Source organism: Chiloscyllium punctatum, chromosome 12 (genome assembly GCF_047496795.1).
Source record: "Chiloscyllium punctatum isolate Juve2018m chromosome 12, sChiPun1.3, whole genome shotgun sequence".
Classification (NCBI taxonomy): Eukaryota; Metazoa; Chordata; class Chondrichthyes; order Orectolobiformes; family Hemiscylliidae; genus Chiloscyllium; species Chiloscyllium punctatum.
The window spans coordinates 22,912,793-22,932,470 of NC_092750.1; the positions used below are offsets into that span (position 1 = coordinate 22,912,793).

The 19,678-nt window shown below is 38.4% G+C and overlaps 1 protein-coding gene across 2 annotated transcripts in view; it reads right to left on the minus strand.

Moving 5' to 3' along the window:
- Positions 1-2,367: 2,367 nt before the first annotated feature.
- nisch (nischarin) overlaps positions 2,368-19,678 on the minus strand; it is a 58,546-nt gene continuing 41,235 nt past the window's right edge. Inside the window, exons 15-21 of one of the 2 annotated variants that reach the window (XM_072582084.1) lie at positions 18,009-18,076; positions 15,793-17,163; positions 12,176-12,359; positions 8,884-9,034; positions 6,957-7,088; positions 4,065-4,226; positions 2,368-3,346 (exon numbers count right to left, since the gene is read on the minus strand). In XM_072582084.1, the coding sequence (XP_072438185.1) occupies positions 2,718-3,346; positions 4,065-4,226; positions 6,957-7,088; positions 8,884-9,034; positions 12,176-12,359; positions 15,793-17,163; positions 18,009-18,076 (2,697 nt within the window). In that variant the 3' untranslated portion in view covers positions 2,368-2,717. Of the gene's footprint in view, positions 3,347-4,064; positions 4,227-6,956; positions 7,089-8,883; positions 9,035-12,175; positions 12,360-15,792; positions 17,164-18,008; positions 18,077-19,678 lie in introns of those variants that run through there. The other variant, XM_072582085.1, reaches the window with a different exon arrangement.

The following is a 19,678-nucleotide window of genomic DNA, read 5'->3' on the forward strand; positions in this document are numbered from 1 at the left end:
GTAGATAAACCATTTCTACTGATTGAGAATTCTAGAATCAGAAGGCAATATCTAAGAATTAGGGCCAGGCCAATCAGGAGAGATGTTAGAAAGCATTTCTACTTACAAAGAGTACTGAAGGTTTGAAACACTATTTCAAATAGCGGTCATAAAGAACTGATCATTGACTTCAGAAAGGAAGGGAACATGCCCCCATTCACATAAATGGAGGGGAGATTGAGAAGGTTGAGCGCGTCAAGTTCCTGGGAATGTCGATAAGAGACAACCTATCCTGGACTTCCCACATAGATGCGATGGTCAAGGCACAATAATGCCTCTTGTTCTTCAGGTGATTCAGAAAATTTGGCATGTCCATAAAGGACACTTACCAACTTCTACAGATGCACCACTGAAAGCATACTGTCCTTGTGCATAACAGCTGGTATGACAACTGCTTTGCTCAGGACCATAAGAAACTACAGAATGTTGCGTGCACAGCCTAGACCATCACAGAAGGCAATCTCCCATCCATGGACTCTGGACACACCTCCCATCCAAGGACACACCTCATTGTTCTGGAAAAGGTGCCAACATCAAACACCCCGGTAATGCTCTCCCATCAGAAGATACAGAAGCTTGAACCCATGCACCAGCAGGTTCAAGAACAGCTTCTCCCTGGCCATTACTAGACCGATGAACAGACTCTCTAACTTCAAAATAACATTGATCTTGTTTAGTACACATGCTATATGGTGTAACCTGTATGCCTTACTCTGTTCAAGTTTTTTTGTTCACCCTATGATCCTTGCTTACTATGATCTGCCTGTACTGCTCGCAAACAAAGCTTTCCACTGTACTTAGGTACAATGTTCACCCCCACGTGACAATAAATCAAATTGTTCGATTCAAATCTGAGATAGACAGTTTTTTTATTTAGCAAGAGTATCAAGGGATATGGATCCAAAGCAGGTATATGCAGTTATGCCACGGATCAGCTATGATCTCACTGAATAGCAGAACAGGCTCAAGGGACTGAATGGCCTACTCTTCTTCCTACATCCCACTTGAAGTGTTACAATAATAGTTGTATAATTTACATTGAAATAAAAGGAAAAACATTTTAACATTTTTCTAGAACTACTGCAAACCTTCTCCACCGGGTTCAAATGAAGGCACCATTCAAATTTAAAGGACATCACAAACTTATTCTTTTCACAAAATAACATGGTTGGGATAATTTTAAAAAGTGCTGGACATAATGGCAGATAGACAATTGCTTATACAATGTGCAATATGTGGCTATATGATATGACGACATGACAATCAAAACACAAGTTTTAAAATCGTTCCACAGTTAGGAGACTCCATACTACATCAAAGGTGGTATTAATTAGCTTTTAACAACACCATCGGACTAATTTTCACGTTCTACTCTTGCTGCAGGGAAGCATATGTATGATACTGGCTCTAATTTTTGACTAATGCCACTTTGGAATAGATGGTATAAAGAGGAGGATTTTGGAATAACTTGACATTATATTTTCCAGTTAAGGATACCAGCAAGAATCTTGCATGTGTCAAATTACTAGCAGAACTCAAATCATTTTACACTGTCAAAGCTTCAGCACGCTGTGTTCATCAAGGAAGGTCCCATTTCAAAATGTGAAAAGTGACAATATTTAACTTTTTAAAAAATTTACTGGATATTCATTTACACAAATGTGCTAAGAAATGTTTGGATTGTTGGAAGGAAATGATTTCCTACTGATGCAAATGTCAAGTGGTTTCTCAATTCTCTGCAGATTAGCAGTTCCCTTTTTTACCTCAACCAGTGCTGGCCACAACCAGACCATTTTCTCTTTATTGTTTCATAGGATGTGAGCAACAGAGGCTAGGTCGACATTTGTTCCCCATCTCTAATTGCCCTGGGATTCAGTGGCTTGCTAGATCATTTCAGAGGCATGGTAAGAATCGACTATGTTCAAATAGGAACGGCAGATTTCTATTCCATAAAGGACATTTGTGAACCAGCTGGGTTCTTAAAATCACAGTTAATCATAGTTTCATTGTCACTATTACTGAGACTAGCTTTATATTACAAATTCATTAATTTCTAACAGCTGTCATGGAGGGATACAAATCCATGACCCCAAAGCATTAGCATGAGCCCCCAGATTACTAGTTCACCACCACTACATCATCTCCCCCATAGAAGTAAATTAATAACTGCTGCCTAACTTTCTCATTCCAGATAAGGAACAGAACAAATTAATTTGAATCTATATCTCATTAATGTTATAGTACTATGTAATAATATTCAAAATGCAGCTTAATCTAGTAGAAAACTATTCATTAAGTATCATAAAAATTTGATTAAAGCAAAGTACCTTTCTTAAAAAAATCCAGGACCAATAACTTTATTTCAAATTCATTATAGCAGCATGCTACACAATTGTCCATTAGATAAACATTGCACTTAATATTTCAAAAACGTACAAGCATAACATATAAGTGACCTTTATGTTCAGTTTATATTGCACAAAAGCAGGATGACTAAGTGTGTACAACTTGTTTACACTGAATTTGTAAAAAATAAACTTTAAAAGCCCTAAACATCAAAAAAAACTAGTCTGACTCCCATGATATTTACAATCCCCAAGAGTGCTGTACAAATAATTGTTAATCATCAGTACAATTTAGTTTATAGCTTATTGGTCATACTTGGCATCAACAAAATGTTAACCAGTAAGTTCAACTGGCAGTTCTCTACTGCAAAGCAGTTCCCACTGTCTAGCAAGCAATGCAATCAGCTTCTCACGACTTTCAGGACTGGCTACAAAGAGACACCACTGAACTTCACTGCTGGCATTGCACTGGTATTTTCTATTTGCAGAAGAGGCATTAAGTGGATGTTCAAAATGGTCAAGCATCATGTCACTTAAGAGGTCACGGTTCTGCACATCATCAAACACAAATGTGATGGCCTGTGGATAAGTCTGATAACCCATGAGTACGCGATCAAGATCGCGGATCCTCCTGGCATCAGTTAATTTGTACTTATCCCTTTGTGGAGGCTCCTTTGCAAATTCTGGCAATGGGTAACTGACATAATCTTCTTCAAATAGAAGCATATCGTAGCTAGTCAAAATTAAGGTTTTAGGATGTAGAGAGCTTTTGCTAGTATGAGAAGGGGTCTCCAGAAACTTTACTTGAAATGCTAAAACATACAAAAGTATGTTAGATGTCTGGAGGCTATTTGGTTCCTGTATGTTTTCTGCTACTATAAAAGTCAAGTCACCAACTTCTTCTTCACTTGGGTAAATGAATTTCACCCTGGAGTGGACAATTTCATAATTTTCCATTTGACCTGTTCAGAAAAGACACATACAGGTTACAAACAGCCCTTGCAAATTAACATATTTTACATAAACTGAATTGCAAACCAATATATTTAATTTTATTTGGTGTTGCCTCTAAAGAGAATCACCCTTTAGGAAGGGTTAAATTGGAGCTATAACAATATTCACTCAAATTAAGATCCTTTTTGTGCACAAGTAGTAGAATGGACAGTCTATTCAATAAATTGCAATCAGAATCTAATAAAACATTTAACTCCAAAATATACTGGGAATTATGTATCAATGGTGAGAACTTATTGGATGATTATCTTCAGAATTATGCACTAAATTCAATTCACACTGCTAGTCTTTATCAGCACCAATTATATGCATGGAATCTGATAGGATAATAACAATCATAAAATTTACATCAAGAATATCCAGACAGTTTGAAGGTCTTGATTACGATCCTAAACGGGCAGTATTATAAACTGCGGCAGTCATTTAATGTTCAGGTAAGAAGAATCAGTTACAGATCATGGGTTTTTTTTCTATATACCACATTCTTAAAATATTCTAGAAACTAATACATAAATAAACAAGTAGCTTCCATTGTGCAAATCACTAAAAGGGTGAGTGTAACCAAAGGACCAATTACAGATTTTAGGTAAGATTTGGTTGCACAATTTCCTTTAAATAGCTTTTCAGGGTAGACCGCCCAAAATTTTACAATCCAGTTTACATTACCTGTGCTTTTCTTTCCAAATTCTGTATAGAAATCAAGCTCTACCGGTTCTGGTGAAGGTGTCCGTTCCAACAAAGATAAAACAGCCATTAACTGCTGCACAAAGTTGTGTGTGGTATAGCTGTCCCTGGTCAGGCAAGCAACAATGTGTTCAGCAGATGGGCCTAGATCAAAAGTTATAAAAATACAGTGAACCAACAATATGTTTTAAAATGTTGAATTTGTCAGACCTAGAAATAGGAGCTATAACCACACCGACGCTCCAAAGAGTAACCCACCAAAAGCCATTCCCTGACATTTACCCCTGACTAATAGACCTAACACGATGGGCAATTTAGCATGGCCACTTCACTAGACCTGCATATCTTTGGACTGTGGGAGGAAACTGGAGCACCTGGAGGAAACCCCACAGACATGGGGAGAACATGCAAACTCAACACAGACAGTGGCCTGAGACTGGAATTGAACCTGGGACTCTGGTGCTGAGAGTCTGCAGTTCTAACCACTGAGTCATCATGCCACGCCAGAACCTGCATTGTTTGCCTAAGCTTTCTCTCATTTTGAAGAACACTTTTTCCAAAAATAAAGTCTTTAAACAGTGGAAATTTTAACTTGTTAGCTGACTGTGCTTTGTAACAAAGCACACTTATTAGAAAATAGAACAGTACAGCACAGAACAGGCCCTTCAGCCCACGATGTTGTGCCGACCACTGATCCTCACGTATGAACCCTCAAACTTCTGTGACCATATGCATGTCCAGTAGTCTCTTAAATGTCCCCAATAACCTTGCTTCCACAACTGCTGCTGGCAACGCATTCCATGCTCTCACAACTCTGTGTAAAGAACCCGCCTCTGACATCCCCTCTATACTTTCCTCCAACCAGCTTAAAACTATGATCCCCCGTGTTAGTCATTTCTGCCCTGGGAAATAGTCTCTGGCTATCGACTCTATCTATGCCTCTCATTATCTTGTATACGTCAATTAGGTCCCCTCTCCTCCTCCTTTTCTCCAATGAAAAAAGTCTGAGCTCAGTCAACCTCTCTTCATAAGATAAGCCCTCCAGTCCAGGCAGCAACCTGGTAAACCTCCTCTGAACCCTCTCCAAAGCATCCACATCTTTCCTATAATAGGGCGACCAGAACTGGACGCAGTATTCCAAGTGCGGTCTAACCAAAGTCTTATAGGCTGCATCAAGATTTCACGACTCTTGAACTCAATCCCCATTAATGAAAGCCAAAACACCATATGCTTTCTTAACAACCCTGTCCACTTGGGTGGCCATTTTAAGGGATCTATGTACCTGCACCCCAGGATCCCTCTGTTCCTCCACACTGCCAAGAATCCTATCCTTAATCCTGTACTCAGCTTTCAAATTTGACCTTCCAAGATGCATCACCTCGCATTTATCCAGGTTGAACTCCATCTGCCACCTCTCAGCCCATCTCTGCATCCTGTCAATGTCCTGCTGCAGCCTACAACAGCCCTCTATACTGTCAACGACATCATCAACCTTTGTGTCGTCTGCAAACTTGCTGACCCATCCTTCAATTCCCTCATCCAAGTCATTAATAAAAATTACAAACAGTAGAGGCCCAAGGACAGAGCCCTGTGGAACACCACTCACCACAGACTTCCAGGCACAATATTTTCCTTCTACTACCATTCGCTGTCTTCTGTTGGCCAGCCAATTCTGTATCCAGACAGCTAGGTTCCCCTGTATCCCATTCCTGCTGATGTTCTGAATGAACCTACTATGGGGAACATTATCAAATGCCTTGCTGAAGTCCATATACACCACATCCACAGCTCGACCCTCATCAACTTTTCTAGTCACATCCTCAAAGAACTCAATAAAGGTTTGTGAGGCATGACCTGCTCCTCTCAAAGCCATGTTGACTGCATTTAATCAAGCCATGTTCTTCCAGATGGTCATAAATCCTATCCCTCAGAATCCTTTCTAACTCCTTGCAGACGACAGATCTTATTAAAGATTAACTTTACACATTGCTGCAATAGTGATTTTTGAAAATTCACAAAATTCTCCACTTAAAATGAGCTTGATAATTTTATTACATTGGCCAATCTTCAAAAAGAATTTGACAAAAATATGCATTAATTAGGAATTTGAACTGTTCTACAAAAATTATAAACTAAGAATGGATATAAATATCATGAGCAGTCAACTTTGGTACCATCATATTCTGTAGTACTCAAAGGCTGCAGTAACAAATTGTAGAGGAGAGTGACCAGGGATGAGGGAGCAATTATGTGACAAGAGTAAAGTCATTTAAAGCAGAAATTTTAGTCGGAGAATTACTAGTGATGTTAAAAATTATGAAGGATTCAGATATAGAAGGAAAAAGGATAAACACTTTCCACTGGAGGAAAGATAAGTAATTAGAAGACAAATGTAAGATAATTAGCAAAATAACTAGAAGGAAGATGAAGAGAACAGGGAGACGTTTTTTGATCTGGAAGGAACTACCTGACAAAGTGATGGATTGATAGATGGGGAAGGAGCAGATGTATGGAATGACTCTGATCGCTCTCTCAAAGAGCTGGCTAAGACATGGGCTGAATTGCCTCCTGTGCTGTAAGATTAACAAGATGAAGGAAATAAATTTGAACTGCAAAGATTTCATTGTTTAAAAAAAGGACTGAACTTTATTAGACAAGGAGAAACTCCACACTTCATATCAGCATTAAAACTCCAAGAGTACTAGCTGACATCTATCAGCAATGCGTCATTTTGCCAAAATGTGTATAGATTTTTAAGCAATACATTTGAAGTTTACCACTGTCCCTTTTTATAACAATGAAACAATGTAAGATTAGATATTTTCTAGATACTAGCAAGACTGAACCACTGACTGCAAATGTGGATTGACTTACCAGTGATGCGAAAATACTGATCAAAAAGGCCTACATGCACAGACTGCAGATCATTTAGTTTTAGGACGAAGCAGAAGGAAAGCAGTAGGCAGGTATTTTCAGAGTCAAAAGATTGTTGCTCATCCCAACATCCTAATAAAAATTTATGAAAACAGGTCATTACATTTGATTGCAATCTTAATGTATTCAAATATATTTATTCACTTTATATCCCCAACTTAATCTGTATTGCCAAGACAGAGGTCCAAAAAGCAACAGTTTTACTCTCTTTAAAGGTAAAGCTGGCAAAAGATTCAGAAGGCACTAATTTATTATTTATCAATGGAGCTCTCCAATCTACTTATAATAATTACAAAACAACATTAAATGCACAACTCCTCTACTTGATATGAATACTCAAGGTATTCGTCCACACCAAGTAAGCCAAACTCAACTTCAGTATCATCAATGGTGCTAAAAATTGGTTTTAGGTTTAAAAGGAAGAAAATACCAATGTTTTTGTAACTTGCATTATTTGATCACTTCCAACCTACACAGTGCACAGATGTCAGGTGAATGGTTTAATCTCACCCTACTCTTCCCAGGTCCACTCTTGGGCACTCTCCCAAACCTTCCTGTAGTTCAGGCAGCATCCAAGTAGCTTCGAAATCGACATTTCGGGCAAAAGCCCTTCATCAGGAATAAAGCTGATGAAGGGCTTTTGCCCGAAACGTCGATTTCGAAGCTACTTGGATGCTGCCTGAACTGCTGTGCTCTTCCAGCACCACTAATCCAGAATCTGGTTTCCAGCATCTGCAGTCATTGTTTTTACCTCAAACCTTCCTGTAGTCTAGCTTTCATGCTAAAAGCTGAGAAAAGATATATTTTTACGTCAAATACTTCCATAGCTTCTCAATTCCAATTGCAATACAAATATCACAGTAGCATACATGATGGCAAAAGGTACTTTGTCCCACAATGCCCATGCCAGATCTTTGGAAGAGCTATTCAACACCTCACAGAAAATGAACTGTACTAGCCATGAAAGAATATTATGGCTACAACAGCAAGTTAGATACTTGGAATTCTGCAGCAAGTAACTCAACTCCTGACTCTTCAAAGCCTGTGCACCATCCGCAAAGCACAACTCAGGAGCGTGATGAAATATGCTCCACTTATTGGATGAGTGCGATGCAGCAACATAGGTAGATTGATAACATTCAGGACAAAGTTGCCCATTTGACCAGCATCCTATCTCACACTAAAGCACAGTGGCAGCAGTGTGCAACATCCATAAGATGCACACAATAACTCACCTAGGCTCCTCCAAAAATGCTTTCCAAATCTGCAATCTCTACCATCTAGAAGGACAAGGGCAGCAGGTACATAGGAACACCACTACCTACTAGTTCCCCTGAAAGCCAGCAACTATCCTGACTTGGAACTATCACCATTCCTTTATAATTGCTGGGTCAAAATCCTAGAGCTCCCTCTCAGCAGCACTATAGGTATACTAGACCAAATAGACTGCAGAAAATCAAGACAGCAACTTACTATCACTTTCAAGGGTTATCAGGGATGGGTAATAAATGCTGACTGAGCTAGCAATGCTCAAATCCTATGAATGAATGACAAACAACTCCTACTCTTTCTCCTAGCCTTACAAATTTTTCCTTTCCAAATTTATGCCCAATTTCCTTTTAAAATTTATTATTGGCATTACTCTCAGCATTATTTCAAGGTATCCAGATTAAATGAGCCAAGGTGATTCCATCCCATTTGTGATCAACAATATACTTAGGTGCGCATTACTTATTAAGACCCAAATGACATTTTCATGTTCTAAAATCAAACAACAAAACTCATACTTGCAATAAACAGGAATTGAAGATAATTGCTACCACATAAGGTGAGTGGTATTTCAATAAACACAATCAATTAATCCTACCAGATTGATCAGCAAGCTGAACGATGGCATCATCCAACACAAAATATAGTGCTTTGGTTGAGAGCATTATGCAGGCAGTCACTTCAAGCTCAGAACATTTATAAAATACGACCGAAGACCAAGTTAAATGCTTCAGCTCCTCATTCTCAACCTGCAACAGCATAGTAAAGAAAAATTTGTGAAATAGAGGATAAAGAAAAAAAAAGCATCTAAAAAGGTATGATAAAAAAAAACTGTTCAACCAATTCTGCTTTTAGCCATCAGTTCAGTTTGAAAATACTTTATCCTTTCATATAATAGACCTACTGTATTTTTTAATTTATTCACAAGATGGGAGTGTCACTGGCTAGGCAGCATTTATAGCCCATCTATAATTTCCCAGAGGGGAGTTAAGAGTCAACCACATTGCTGTGGCCAGATCAGGCAAGGAAGGCAATGTCCTTCCCTAAAAGACATTAGCTAACCAGATGGGTTTTTCCGAAAATCGACATGGTTTCATGGTCATCTTTCGACTCTTGATTTCTGTTTTTTTTATTGAATTCAAGTTCACCATCTACTGTGATAGGGATTCAAACCTGGGTCCCTACATCAATTGTTGGTCCAAATGACCAATCAATTCCAGACAAACAAATTTATAGTTAACTAGGATCAAATGCTTGGACATCAATGAGAGCAAAAAAAAAAACAAGACAAATTGCTGAGAGAAGGAACATTTGAGTCCTGAGCAAACAATACAAGTACATCAGCAACAAATGTACATTCACTGAAGATCATTCTAAAAATGTGACCACAAATTTGACAAAATTAACTCAGACATCAAAATGAGTCAAATAAACAAACTGGAAGCTTACTATGCAGACAGTCAAACGACAAGAAAAGCAATTCCTAGCACATCCAATTGGCACATAGAAATTAAAGTGCTTGTGAAAACGAGATGGTTGAAGTTAAGAAAGGCAACATAAACAAACCAGAGCGCCCAGAATGACCAAACAAAAAGTAAAATGAAGCAGAAAAGGGTTGCTTATGACAAACTTCAGGTTGATAAATACAATTAAGCATGAAGTTGAACATAGAACATTAGCAAAGGAAGTGAAAAAGGAAATAAGATAGACATCCATAGCTATATAAATGGTAATGGGTAGTAAGGGGTGGAATTGATTAGGGGCCAAAAAAGTACATGCCTGAGGTACTAAATTGGTACCTTGCATCTGTCTTTATGAAAGAAAGAGGATGCTGCTGAAGTCATTATGAGACAGGACATTGTTAATGTACTAAACATCGACTGAACAGAAGATATTAGAAAGGCTGGCTGTTCTCAAAATTACCAAGTCATCAGGACTAGAGAAGTTGCACCGGCAGATACTAGCTTAAGCAAGGATGGAAATTGCTGAGGCACTGGCCAACAGCATTGTAGAAACATAGAATTCCTAATGTGGAAGCACGCCATTCAGCCTATCAATTCCACACTGAACCTCTAAAGAGCAGCCCACCCAGACCCACTCCCCAATCCTATCCCTGTAACCCTACATTTCCCATGGCCAATCCACCAAACCTGCACAGCTTTAGACTATGGGAGGGAAGTGGAGCGCCCAGAAAAACCTAATGCAGACATGGGGAGAATGTGCAAATTCCATACAGTTGCCCAAGGGTGGAATCAAATCCAGGTCCCTGGCACCGTGAAGCAGCAGTGCTAACCACTGAGCCACTATGCTGCCATCAAATCATTTTCCAATAGAGAGGTGGTGCCAGAGCACTGAAGAATCTTAAATTTCGCACACTTGGTCAAAGAAGAATAAACCCATTAACAACAGATCAGTCAGGTTATCCTTGATTCAGAAAATGTAGTAATGATTATACTTTAACTGAAACCAGTCAGTTGGACAATTGTGGGTCAATTAAGGAAAGCCAGCATAGATTTATTAAAGGCAAATCATGTTTAACTAACCATTACGGTTTTCTGATGAGATAACAGTACAAGTTGTGGATAATATGGTTCAATTTGGTGATGGTAATGATTTGGATTTCCAAAATGCATTTTCTAATGCTTACCAACCAAAATAAAGCCTATGGAATAAAAGTCATAATGATAGCATGATTATAAATTTGTCAAGTGTCTGGAAATAAAGTGGTTGTGAACATGCGTTTTTCAGATTGGAGGAAGATATGCAGTGGGGATTCAATTGTTTGGTTCCATAACACTTTTACTGACCTATATTAATGATATAGACTTGGATGTACAATGCAGATGGCATATCACATAGTATTACTATAAATAATGAAGATATCAAAAGAACACAGATTCTTGGTAAAAATGGGTGTATATCTAAAAGGTGAACTTTAATATTCAGAAATATAATTTGATGGGATTAATGAGAAGCAGCAAAATAAAACAGAGTACAATTCTAAAGGGGTTACAAAAACAGAGACACCTGGGAGTACTAATCATTAAAGCAACAGGGCAGGTTGAGAAAGCAGTTAAATAGGCATAAAGGGTCTTGGAATTTCTACACAGAGATACAGAATACAAAAGCAAAACAATTGAGGAGAACCATTATAAAATGCTGGTTCATATTTAACTAGTGTTGCTAATTGAGGGCAGCAAACATATGAGATATTAGATAGAATACTGAAAAGATTTACATGGATAGTTCCAGGGATGTGGAACTTCAGCCACAAATGTATAACTTGGAGAAGCAGGGATTATTCTTTTTACAGGAGAGGAGAGAAGGTTGACAGGAGAACTGATACAGCTGTACAAAATCACAATGGACCTGTACAGAGTAGAGGAAAACTATTCCCATTGGTGGAATGGTCAAGAGCCAGAAGGCATGAAAATGAATTTCAAGAGATAGAATCAATTGTGGCTTTCATAAAGGAATTCAACAAACACCTAAACAGAAGAAGTGTTCAGGGGTATGGGGAAAGGATAGGTGAGTGAGACCCCCCACCCCGAGTTGCCTGTGTGAGCTAGTAAAAACACAAAAGGCTGAAGGATTACAGTACAGGAGAAGGACAGTCTATGATTTTATGGTATCTAACAAGTATCTACAACTCCCCTACAAGACAGTGAAGACAAATAAGATATGGGTAAGGCAATTCTGAAAATACTCATACACAGTGCTTTTTTTAAGTGGTCAAAGCCTCCCTCAAGTAAGGGATAACAAGCCATTGAAGATTAGCATTGCAGTTAAAAGGCTTGCCACCACAGTTATATCCAAATGAGCTCATCTATGATGGCTGAAGCAATGAGGATATCGACATGTATGCATCCCAACCATGTTATATGGATTACCTCAGCTACACTATTGTGAAAATATTCCACAATGGCTCTTCCTTTCAATCCTGCCAGATGCGAGAGAGACTGGGAAGCAGAAAGATAAAAGGGACACTGGTTTTCTTCACTTAGTTTTTGCAGCAGTGCCTCTGAAGGATACAGCAGAGAAAGGTTCAGCTCTGACCTGATGTTTGTTTGGTTGCTGTATAAAAACAGAAAATATGCAGACTTAAAAAGGAATACATGTTACAGGAAATGTAATTAACTGGATGATGTTATTGAGACAGGAAAAAATAATGGAAACTAAATGTCTGCATGCAACAGAATAGTAGGATCCAAACACTTGTTTTCTCAACCTACTTCCTAGCCTAAATTATTTAAACTTTTATTACCACAAAATATACCCAGTGCTCAGTGTGCTGGGTGTATTTTAAATGCTTGTGATTTGGTATGACAACACAGTTGCTTAATCCTGTGCACCCCAAATCTGTAAAATAATCTGATGAAAATGTCATTTTAAAGACTTGAGGGAATCATCAACTTATAAACCAAGTACAGAGGTATACATCAAAAATTGGGTAACCTTATGTATGATGATCTTCATAAGTCCATTTTAATGCAGAGGCAGAAATAATGTTATCATTCCTTCAAAATTGCATTTTGCATAAATACAAAAGGTAATTCAAACAGACAAGATCTTGATTAGACTATAACTGGAATATATTGAAGAGTCAATGGCCATTCTACTGTAGGGTGAACATAGAATCAATGAACAAGGTTCAGGAATAATCTCCCATGTCTTAGCAGGACTGATGAGTTTATAGTTTGACACCGAGGCGTTTCGCCACTCCTTCAACCCCAAGGCACTCACTATGAGAGTCACTGCGAGACTCTCACTGTTGAGGCAGAGAAAGCTTTAGGAAAATCTAGTCTAAAAAAAAATGATAATTATGAATTAAGCTATTTCCTATAGTCAGCAAGGTGTTAACAAATAGGCATAAGTTCAAGATAAAATTAAAATATTTCTGTGGAGATTAGGAAAAGTTTCTTCACACTAAAAAGCTGACAAATTCTGTCACAAACTGTTAATGCAGTGACTTCCTTTTTTTGTTCACAGGATGTGGGCGTCACTAGCTAAGTCAAAATTTATTGCCCAAGAGTAGGTGATTGTGAGACACCTTCTTGAACAATTGCAGTTCACTGCAGGTAGGTGCACCGAGTGCTGTTAGGAAACAATTCCAAGGATTTTGACCCGGTGAAGTAAAGAAATGAGGTAAATTCCAAATTAGGATACTGGGGAGCTTGGAAAGAGACTGAAAGGTGGCAGTGCTCTCATGCTCATGCTGCCCTTGTCCTTTGAGGTGGTACAGGTCATCAGTTTAAAACATGCAACTGAAGGATAAATTAGTTACCACCTTGTGTCAACGAAAGAGGGAGTAAGGTTTTAAAAGGCGCAAATGGGAAGGCAATCATGCAGGTTGTTTTGCCCTGCAGGGTATTGAGCTTCCAGAGAATGCTATTGGAGTTGCACTCACCAAGCAAGTGGAGGATATTCCATTTCCACTGCTTGGTGCTTTACAGATGGTGAACACGCTTTGGGAATACAGTAAGTGGATGAAGTGAATATCATTGCAGAATTCCTAAGCTCAGATCTGGTCTTGTAGCTGTGACATTTATATGTTCAATCCAGTTCAGCATCTGGTTAATGGTAACTCAATGTTGATAGTGGGAGGTTCAGCAATGACAATGTCACGGATTGTAAAAAGCGATAATTAGACGTGGTCCTGGCCTTGCATTTGATTGGCACAAATGCTATTTGCCTCTCATCACCCCAACCCCGGATGCTGTCCAGGTCTTTATTTAAAAGTGATTTACAGAGGAACCTCGATTATCCGAATATCAGATTATCTGGCAAGATCACAAGGTCCCGATGCTTGGCTAAACTATGTTATCTGGCATTCGATTAACCAAACAAAATACTCCCCATCCATGTCCTTCGGATAATCGAGGTTCCTCTGTATTTATGGGTGTGCACATCACTGACTGGGCTAGCATTTTCTGCCTTTCCCTAAGTGCCCTCAAGAAGGTGGTGGTAAGCTGCCTTGTTGAACCACTGCAGTCCATCTGCTGTAGAATCACAATGCAGCTTGGGAGGGAATTCCAGTATTTGACCCAACAACATTAAAAGGAACCTGGCAATAAATTTCCAAGTCAGAATGGTAAGCAGCTTGGTTAAAGTCTTGTTTCACATTGCAATGGACTGCTTCAGAATCAGTTATCATGAATTGTGCTGAACACTGTGCAAACATTCCTAATTCCCAAAAAAGGTCATGGACGAAGCACCTGACGATGGCTGATTCTAGAACACTATCCTGAGAATCTCCTCTAATGATGCTCCGGGAAGGAGCTGACTGACCAACAACCATATCCTTCTTTATGTCACGTGTTACTACAATCAGTGGAGAGGTTGCCCCAGTTCTGCTGCAGCTCCTGGATGCAACATTCAATCAATTGTTGTTTTACTGTCAAGGGCAGTCACTCTCATCTCATTTGAGTTTAGCTCTTTTGCCTATGTTTCAATCAGAACAAGAGGTTAGCAGTATATGATTGGCAAATTGGCCAATTTCTATGTTGCAATACTTAATCATTCTAAATTTCAATGCAAATTTTCCAGTCTGTTAAGCTTACTAGAAACCATTTTCACGAAGTGCGTGCATGCGTTGTTTATATAGTTTGCTGTGGTTATTAATCTAGAGGACCCAATTAAATTATTAATGTAAAAAAGGTACATGATGGAAGTTTTAGTGTTTTAAATACAGAGTTAAACAAGCATGAAACTAAGACAGCCTTCAGCCATCAAAAAAGATTATCTAAATTGAAGTGGTGTTATCAATCATGTTACCTCACTCAACACCAGAACAAACAAAGTCTTCAGTTACAAAAACAGAAATGGCTGGAAAATCTTAGCAAATCTGTTCTGAAGTAGTATCACTGGACCCAAAATGTTAACAATGACTTCTCTCCACAGATGCTACAAGACTGCTGAGATTTTTCAGCCATATTTGTTTTTGTTTCGTATTTTCAGCATCCACAGTTCTTTTAGTTTAAAGCTTTGGGCTAATTATGTGTACATCTGTAAACCAAATTTTCAAATCATGGAACAGCAAAAGCTTCTATAAAAGGATTCTACTCATCAATTACTTGATCAACAGCCACATAGAGATCATTCTTGGACAGCTACTTTAACACTTGCTGGCTATAAGTCAAATTTCATTTCCAACTCAGAAGTTAAAACCTTGTATAAAAGTATAATGTATGTATTAAATTTGATAGATTTTATACAAGCACCTAACATTGCTATCAAAACTCAAGTTCACCAGGCAGCGAGGGAGACATTCCACTTCCAAAGCAGAATGAGCATATTCACAATTTATCATTAACAAATCATACAAATTAATCAATATCAATCAAAAGATCCCCAGGACAACTACTCCTACCTTCCTATATGCAAAAACATGTTGGTTACAGAATGGGAAGAGGCGGAGGCAACTCTTTCAGATATTTTACTTTAGATTATCTCCCTTATGAAACTCATTTTAGATTGAACAACCAACCATATGTTGTCTTGTTATTACCTTTTGGTTTCTGGAGATTGACTCATAGTATCTGCAGAACGTTTTTCCAAACAGCTGTGATCTGGAGCTCTATATATCACAATCGACTTGACACCCTGAAGGCTTGCTCTCAGTTGACTGAACAGTCGTAAGAAGTGGAATTTCTCATGAGGCAGCACGAAAACTGCAGTTGCAAGTTGGTATCCAATCAAGAATTCAAGCACATGGCCATCCGAAAATGCAACCGTTTCAACAGCATGGGATCTCTGTTTTTGATTTAAAAGCAATGTAGCCAGTGGAACTCTGTTCAATTTAAATGGCCATCTTACAACCTCCTTTTCAGAATCAGGATTCCTTTCAGCCGCTACACAAAAATCTATCCTTACAAAATAAAGATTCTGAGCTGTCAAAAACAGCAGACACGGTATGTACAGAGGCTTGAGACTCTCTTCTTTCCCTGGAAGAATTAGTGAACAGATTTCAGAATACAGAGAGTTCTTAGACTTCGGCTTAGTGCAACTGACCACATCCATACGTGGAAGAGAAGGATTCAACACTTCAAACTGATCCTGCAGTATGAGGTGATCGCTGACCAAAACATATGCAGCAAAACTACCTTTAATTTCAGTATCATTCAATGAAAACTGCTGACGTTGCAGAAGCTGAAGAATGAAGTCTTTTAGAAGCGGTCCCTCATAATCACGCATAGGCAACTTTGAAATAGATTCGGATTGTTGATACAGAACAGTTTTTAAATACATGTAGAAATCTTTGAGATTCTGGGAATCAGAGATGAAAAAGAAACAACCATGGGACTTCATCTTCAGTAAAAGACACATTTCTGGCACTTCAAAGTCTATTTCCAAAATTTCTGAACAGGGAAAACAGGATACCATTTGCATTTGAGATAAAGCACTTTGCATATTCCCCAAGAATTCATGTTGGGGAATCTGAAGTACAGCTACAATATTGTCAGTTAACACAATGCAAGATGCATACAATCTTAATCCCTTATCTACCTGAATACAAAGTGCCCATAGTACTTTTAACACCTTACTGATCTCAGCTTCGCTATCAGCAGAAACATTAGCCAGATCATTGCCCGAGTTACATTCAAAATTAGTGTCACCTTGATCTAGTCCCATTTCAAAATATCCAGCTTCAGAACGGAAGATTGCAGAATGGTCAGCAGGGTTTCCTTGGCAATTAATTAGCGCTCTATTGCTATGTAGCTTCAATGCAGCTTGGTTAATCATTCCAGATAGATGTGTAGAAAAGTCATAATTACTGGTAGTATACGAAACGCAGGAGAAAGGGAGCACAAGTGTCATTGTAGAATCATTTAGTGACTTCAGCAGATCAGCTTGGGCAATTTCACTTGCAGGATCAAACCTTTTTGGAGGAGACAAAAGGTTGAAATCTGAGTTAGTGAAAATTAATATCACAATTATCTCAGACTATTGTAACAGTGATTAGTTGCAAAAACAAAATGTACCTGCAAAATAAAAGGAACACCGCAGTGTTGCAAAGATTCCTCCAGACTGCATATACAGATAGCTGTGAATACAAGTTTCAGTTCTGTGTCTTGAAAAGACCTTGTGTTGACAAATATACAGAAAACAGAAGATGCCACACTTTGCAAAGTTGGTGGCACTCTTCCTTCATTTGAGATGAAGGACTTGAGCACCACAGCACAAGCTGTGTTAAGCACTGCCAGTTGTGGCAATCATCCACATTAGCTGCAGAGGAAGACAATGGGCTGAGGTATACAAATTGTCAGCCTCAATTTACACAGGGCCCTCTTCTCTGCCAGCTCAGCATTCAATTTCATTTCGCCTCTTCCAATGTCCTTTCAGTCATTCTCCAGAAGTCACAACAGTAATCCAAAATAAATAAATTATATTACTCAGAAAAATATATGGTACACACTTAGCATGGTACATCAGTTATCTGTAGATCATCTACATATCTGAAATCAGGCATTGCATCCTAATTACCAATGCAGGCAAAGAACAGAAACAGGGGCTAGAAAGGCAACTACATCAGCTAAGTGCAAAGTGGACCTGTTCTTAGATGTTGAAACCAACAGGTGGCCAAATCAAATGTGTAAGAAATTTGAGAAGTTCCAAAATTATAGTCCCAGAAAAATAAACTCGCCACTTTAAACAAATGTAGGAAATGGACCTCTCAAAACCAACACAACTTGTTGGTACTACAGCAGTACCTGAATGACATACCTCATATGTGGACACATAGGACACTCTTCAAATGATTCCTTCTCATACTTCATCTCCTGATTTACAACCTTAAATAAAAATGAAACAAAGGAAAATAATCAGATTTCAAACTTTGGATTCAAATTATTTTCAACTGAAGAAACAAGAAGTTGCACACTGTTTTCTTTAGTCTGTTCTTCCTGTTTCTTTTTCACCTCTTATACAGTCAGAGTCATACAGTACGGAAACAGACACTTCTAAAGTATTTTGCGCTACTGATTAGATGAAAGGAAATGTGCAGGAGGTTCTTTCATCAATTAGCTCTCAGATTCACTTCCCCTATGGGGAAGTAGAAAGTGCAGACCCAGGCAGATATACTTCAGTGACTTACTGAGAATTGTGTCCTACATAGCAATCAATCCTACAGTCAGGTAACTGCGAAGCACATCACTGCATATATTGACAAAGGTGCTGCAAACATGGCATAACACATGGTATGAATAAGGATTACAGCAACCAGAGTAGAATTTGTAATAAAAATAATATAAATCAGAATACAGAACAAAACCAAAGGGCTAATTACTAAATTAAAACAGATCGTTGATTAGATTCCTATTAGAATGGTGCTTCAAGTTTGCATATCCTACTTGAGGGACGATGCCAAGATGATAGGGCAAATACAAAGATTCATAGTACCAGCTTGGCAAGGAGACGTTTTAGGAGAAAGTGAGGACTGCAGATGCTGGAGTACCAGAGTTGAAAAATGTGGTGCTAGAAAAACACAGCCGGCCAGGCAGCATCCGAGGAACAGGGAAAAATCGACATTTCGGGCATAAGCCCTTCTTCGGGGAAACTTGACTCTTTCTTAAAACGGACAAGTGTAAGAGGACATCTGATAAGTATTCAAAATTATGTAGCACTTTAATAAAGTAAATACAGGAAAATCAATTGCTCTATTTAGCAGCCCATAACTAAAAGGCAGCAATCAGCAGCAAATGAATGAAGGGAAAGAAAAAGAATTTACTTTTTTATACAATGACTGTTTGGTAATTAAATGCCTAATCAAATAAAATAGAAGAACAGATTTTAAAAGATAAATATTTGGAAGGGTACAAAAGTGGTTAGTTCCTCCAGGAGTCGACACAGTTACAACGGGTCAAAATTTCCTCCCTTGGACTATGAAATTTTCTGATTCTAGCCAATCAAGGAATTGCAATGATTTAAAATTAATTAAGTCCAATAGTCTTGACCTAATACCAAACTTGTATGCAATTCCTAGCCTTAACAGCCTTTTTGGTGGTGGGGGTTAGATCTGGAACTTTGTTCCAGATTTTCACCAACATTTTGTGAAGTGGTGCCTATTGTACCCAAACAGTTCAATTCTAATTTTATGGTTTCAGCTCATGATCTGAAGTGTGACATCAGAATGGATTGTTTGCTTTTATCTACCAGATTTCAAGTATTAACCACTATGGAAGGAAATATCTCTTTCCACCCTAGTGTCAATCTGGGGGATCTGCATTGTACACCAAAGGGGAATATATTCTGAGTTGTGGGATTCCATGAACAACAAACAGATGGAAGGCATTCACATAATCTGCACTATCACTAAACAAAGATATTAAAAGAGGTGCAAAATAGTTGACGCACTACTCAATTTCTACCAATCAACTTTGAAATGGACACAAGAA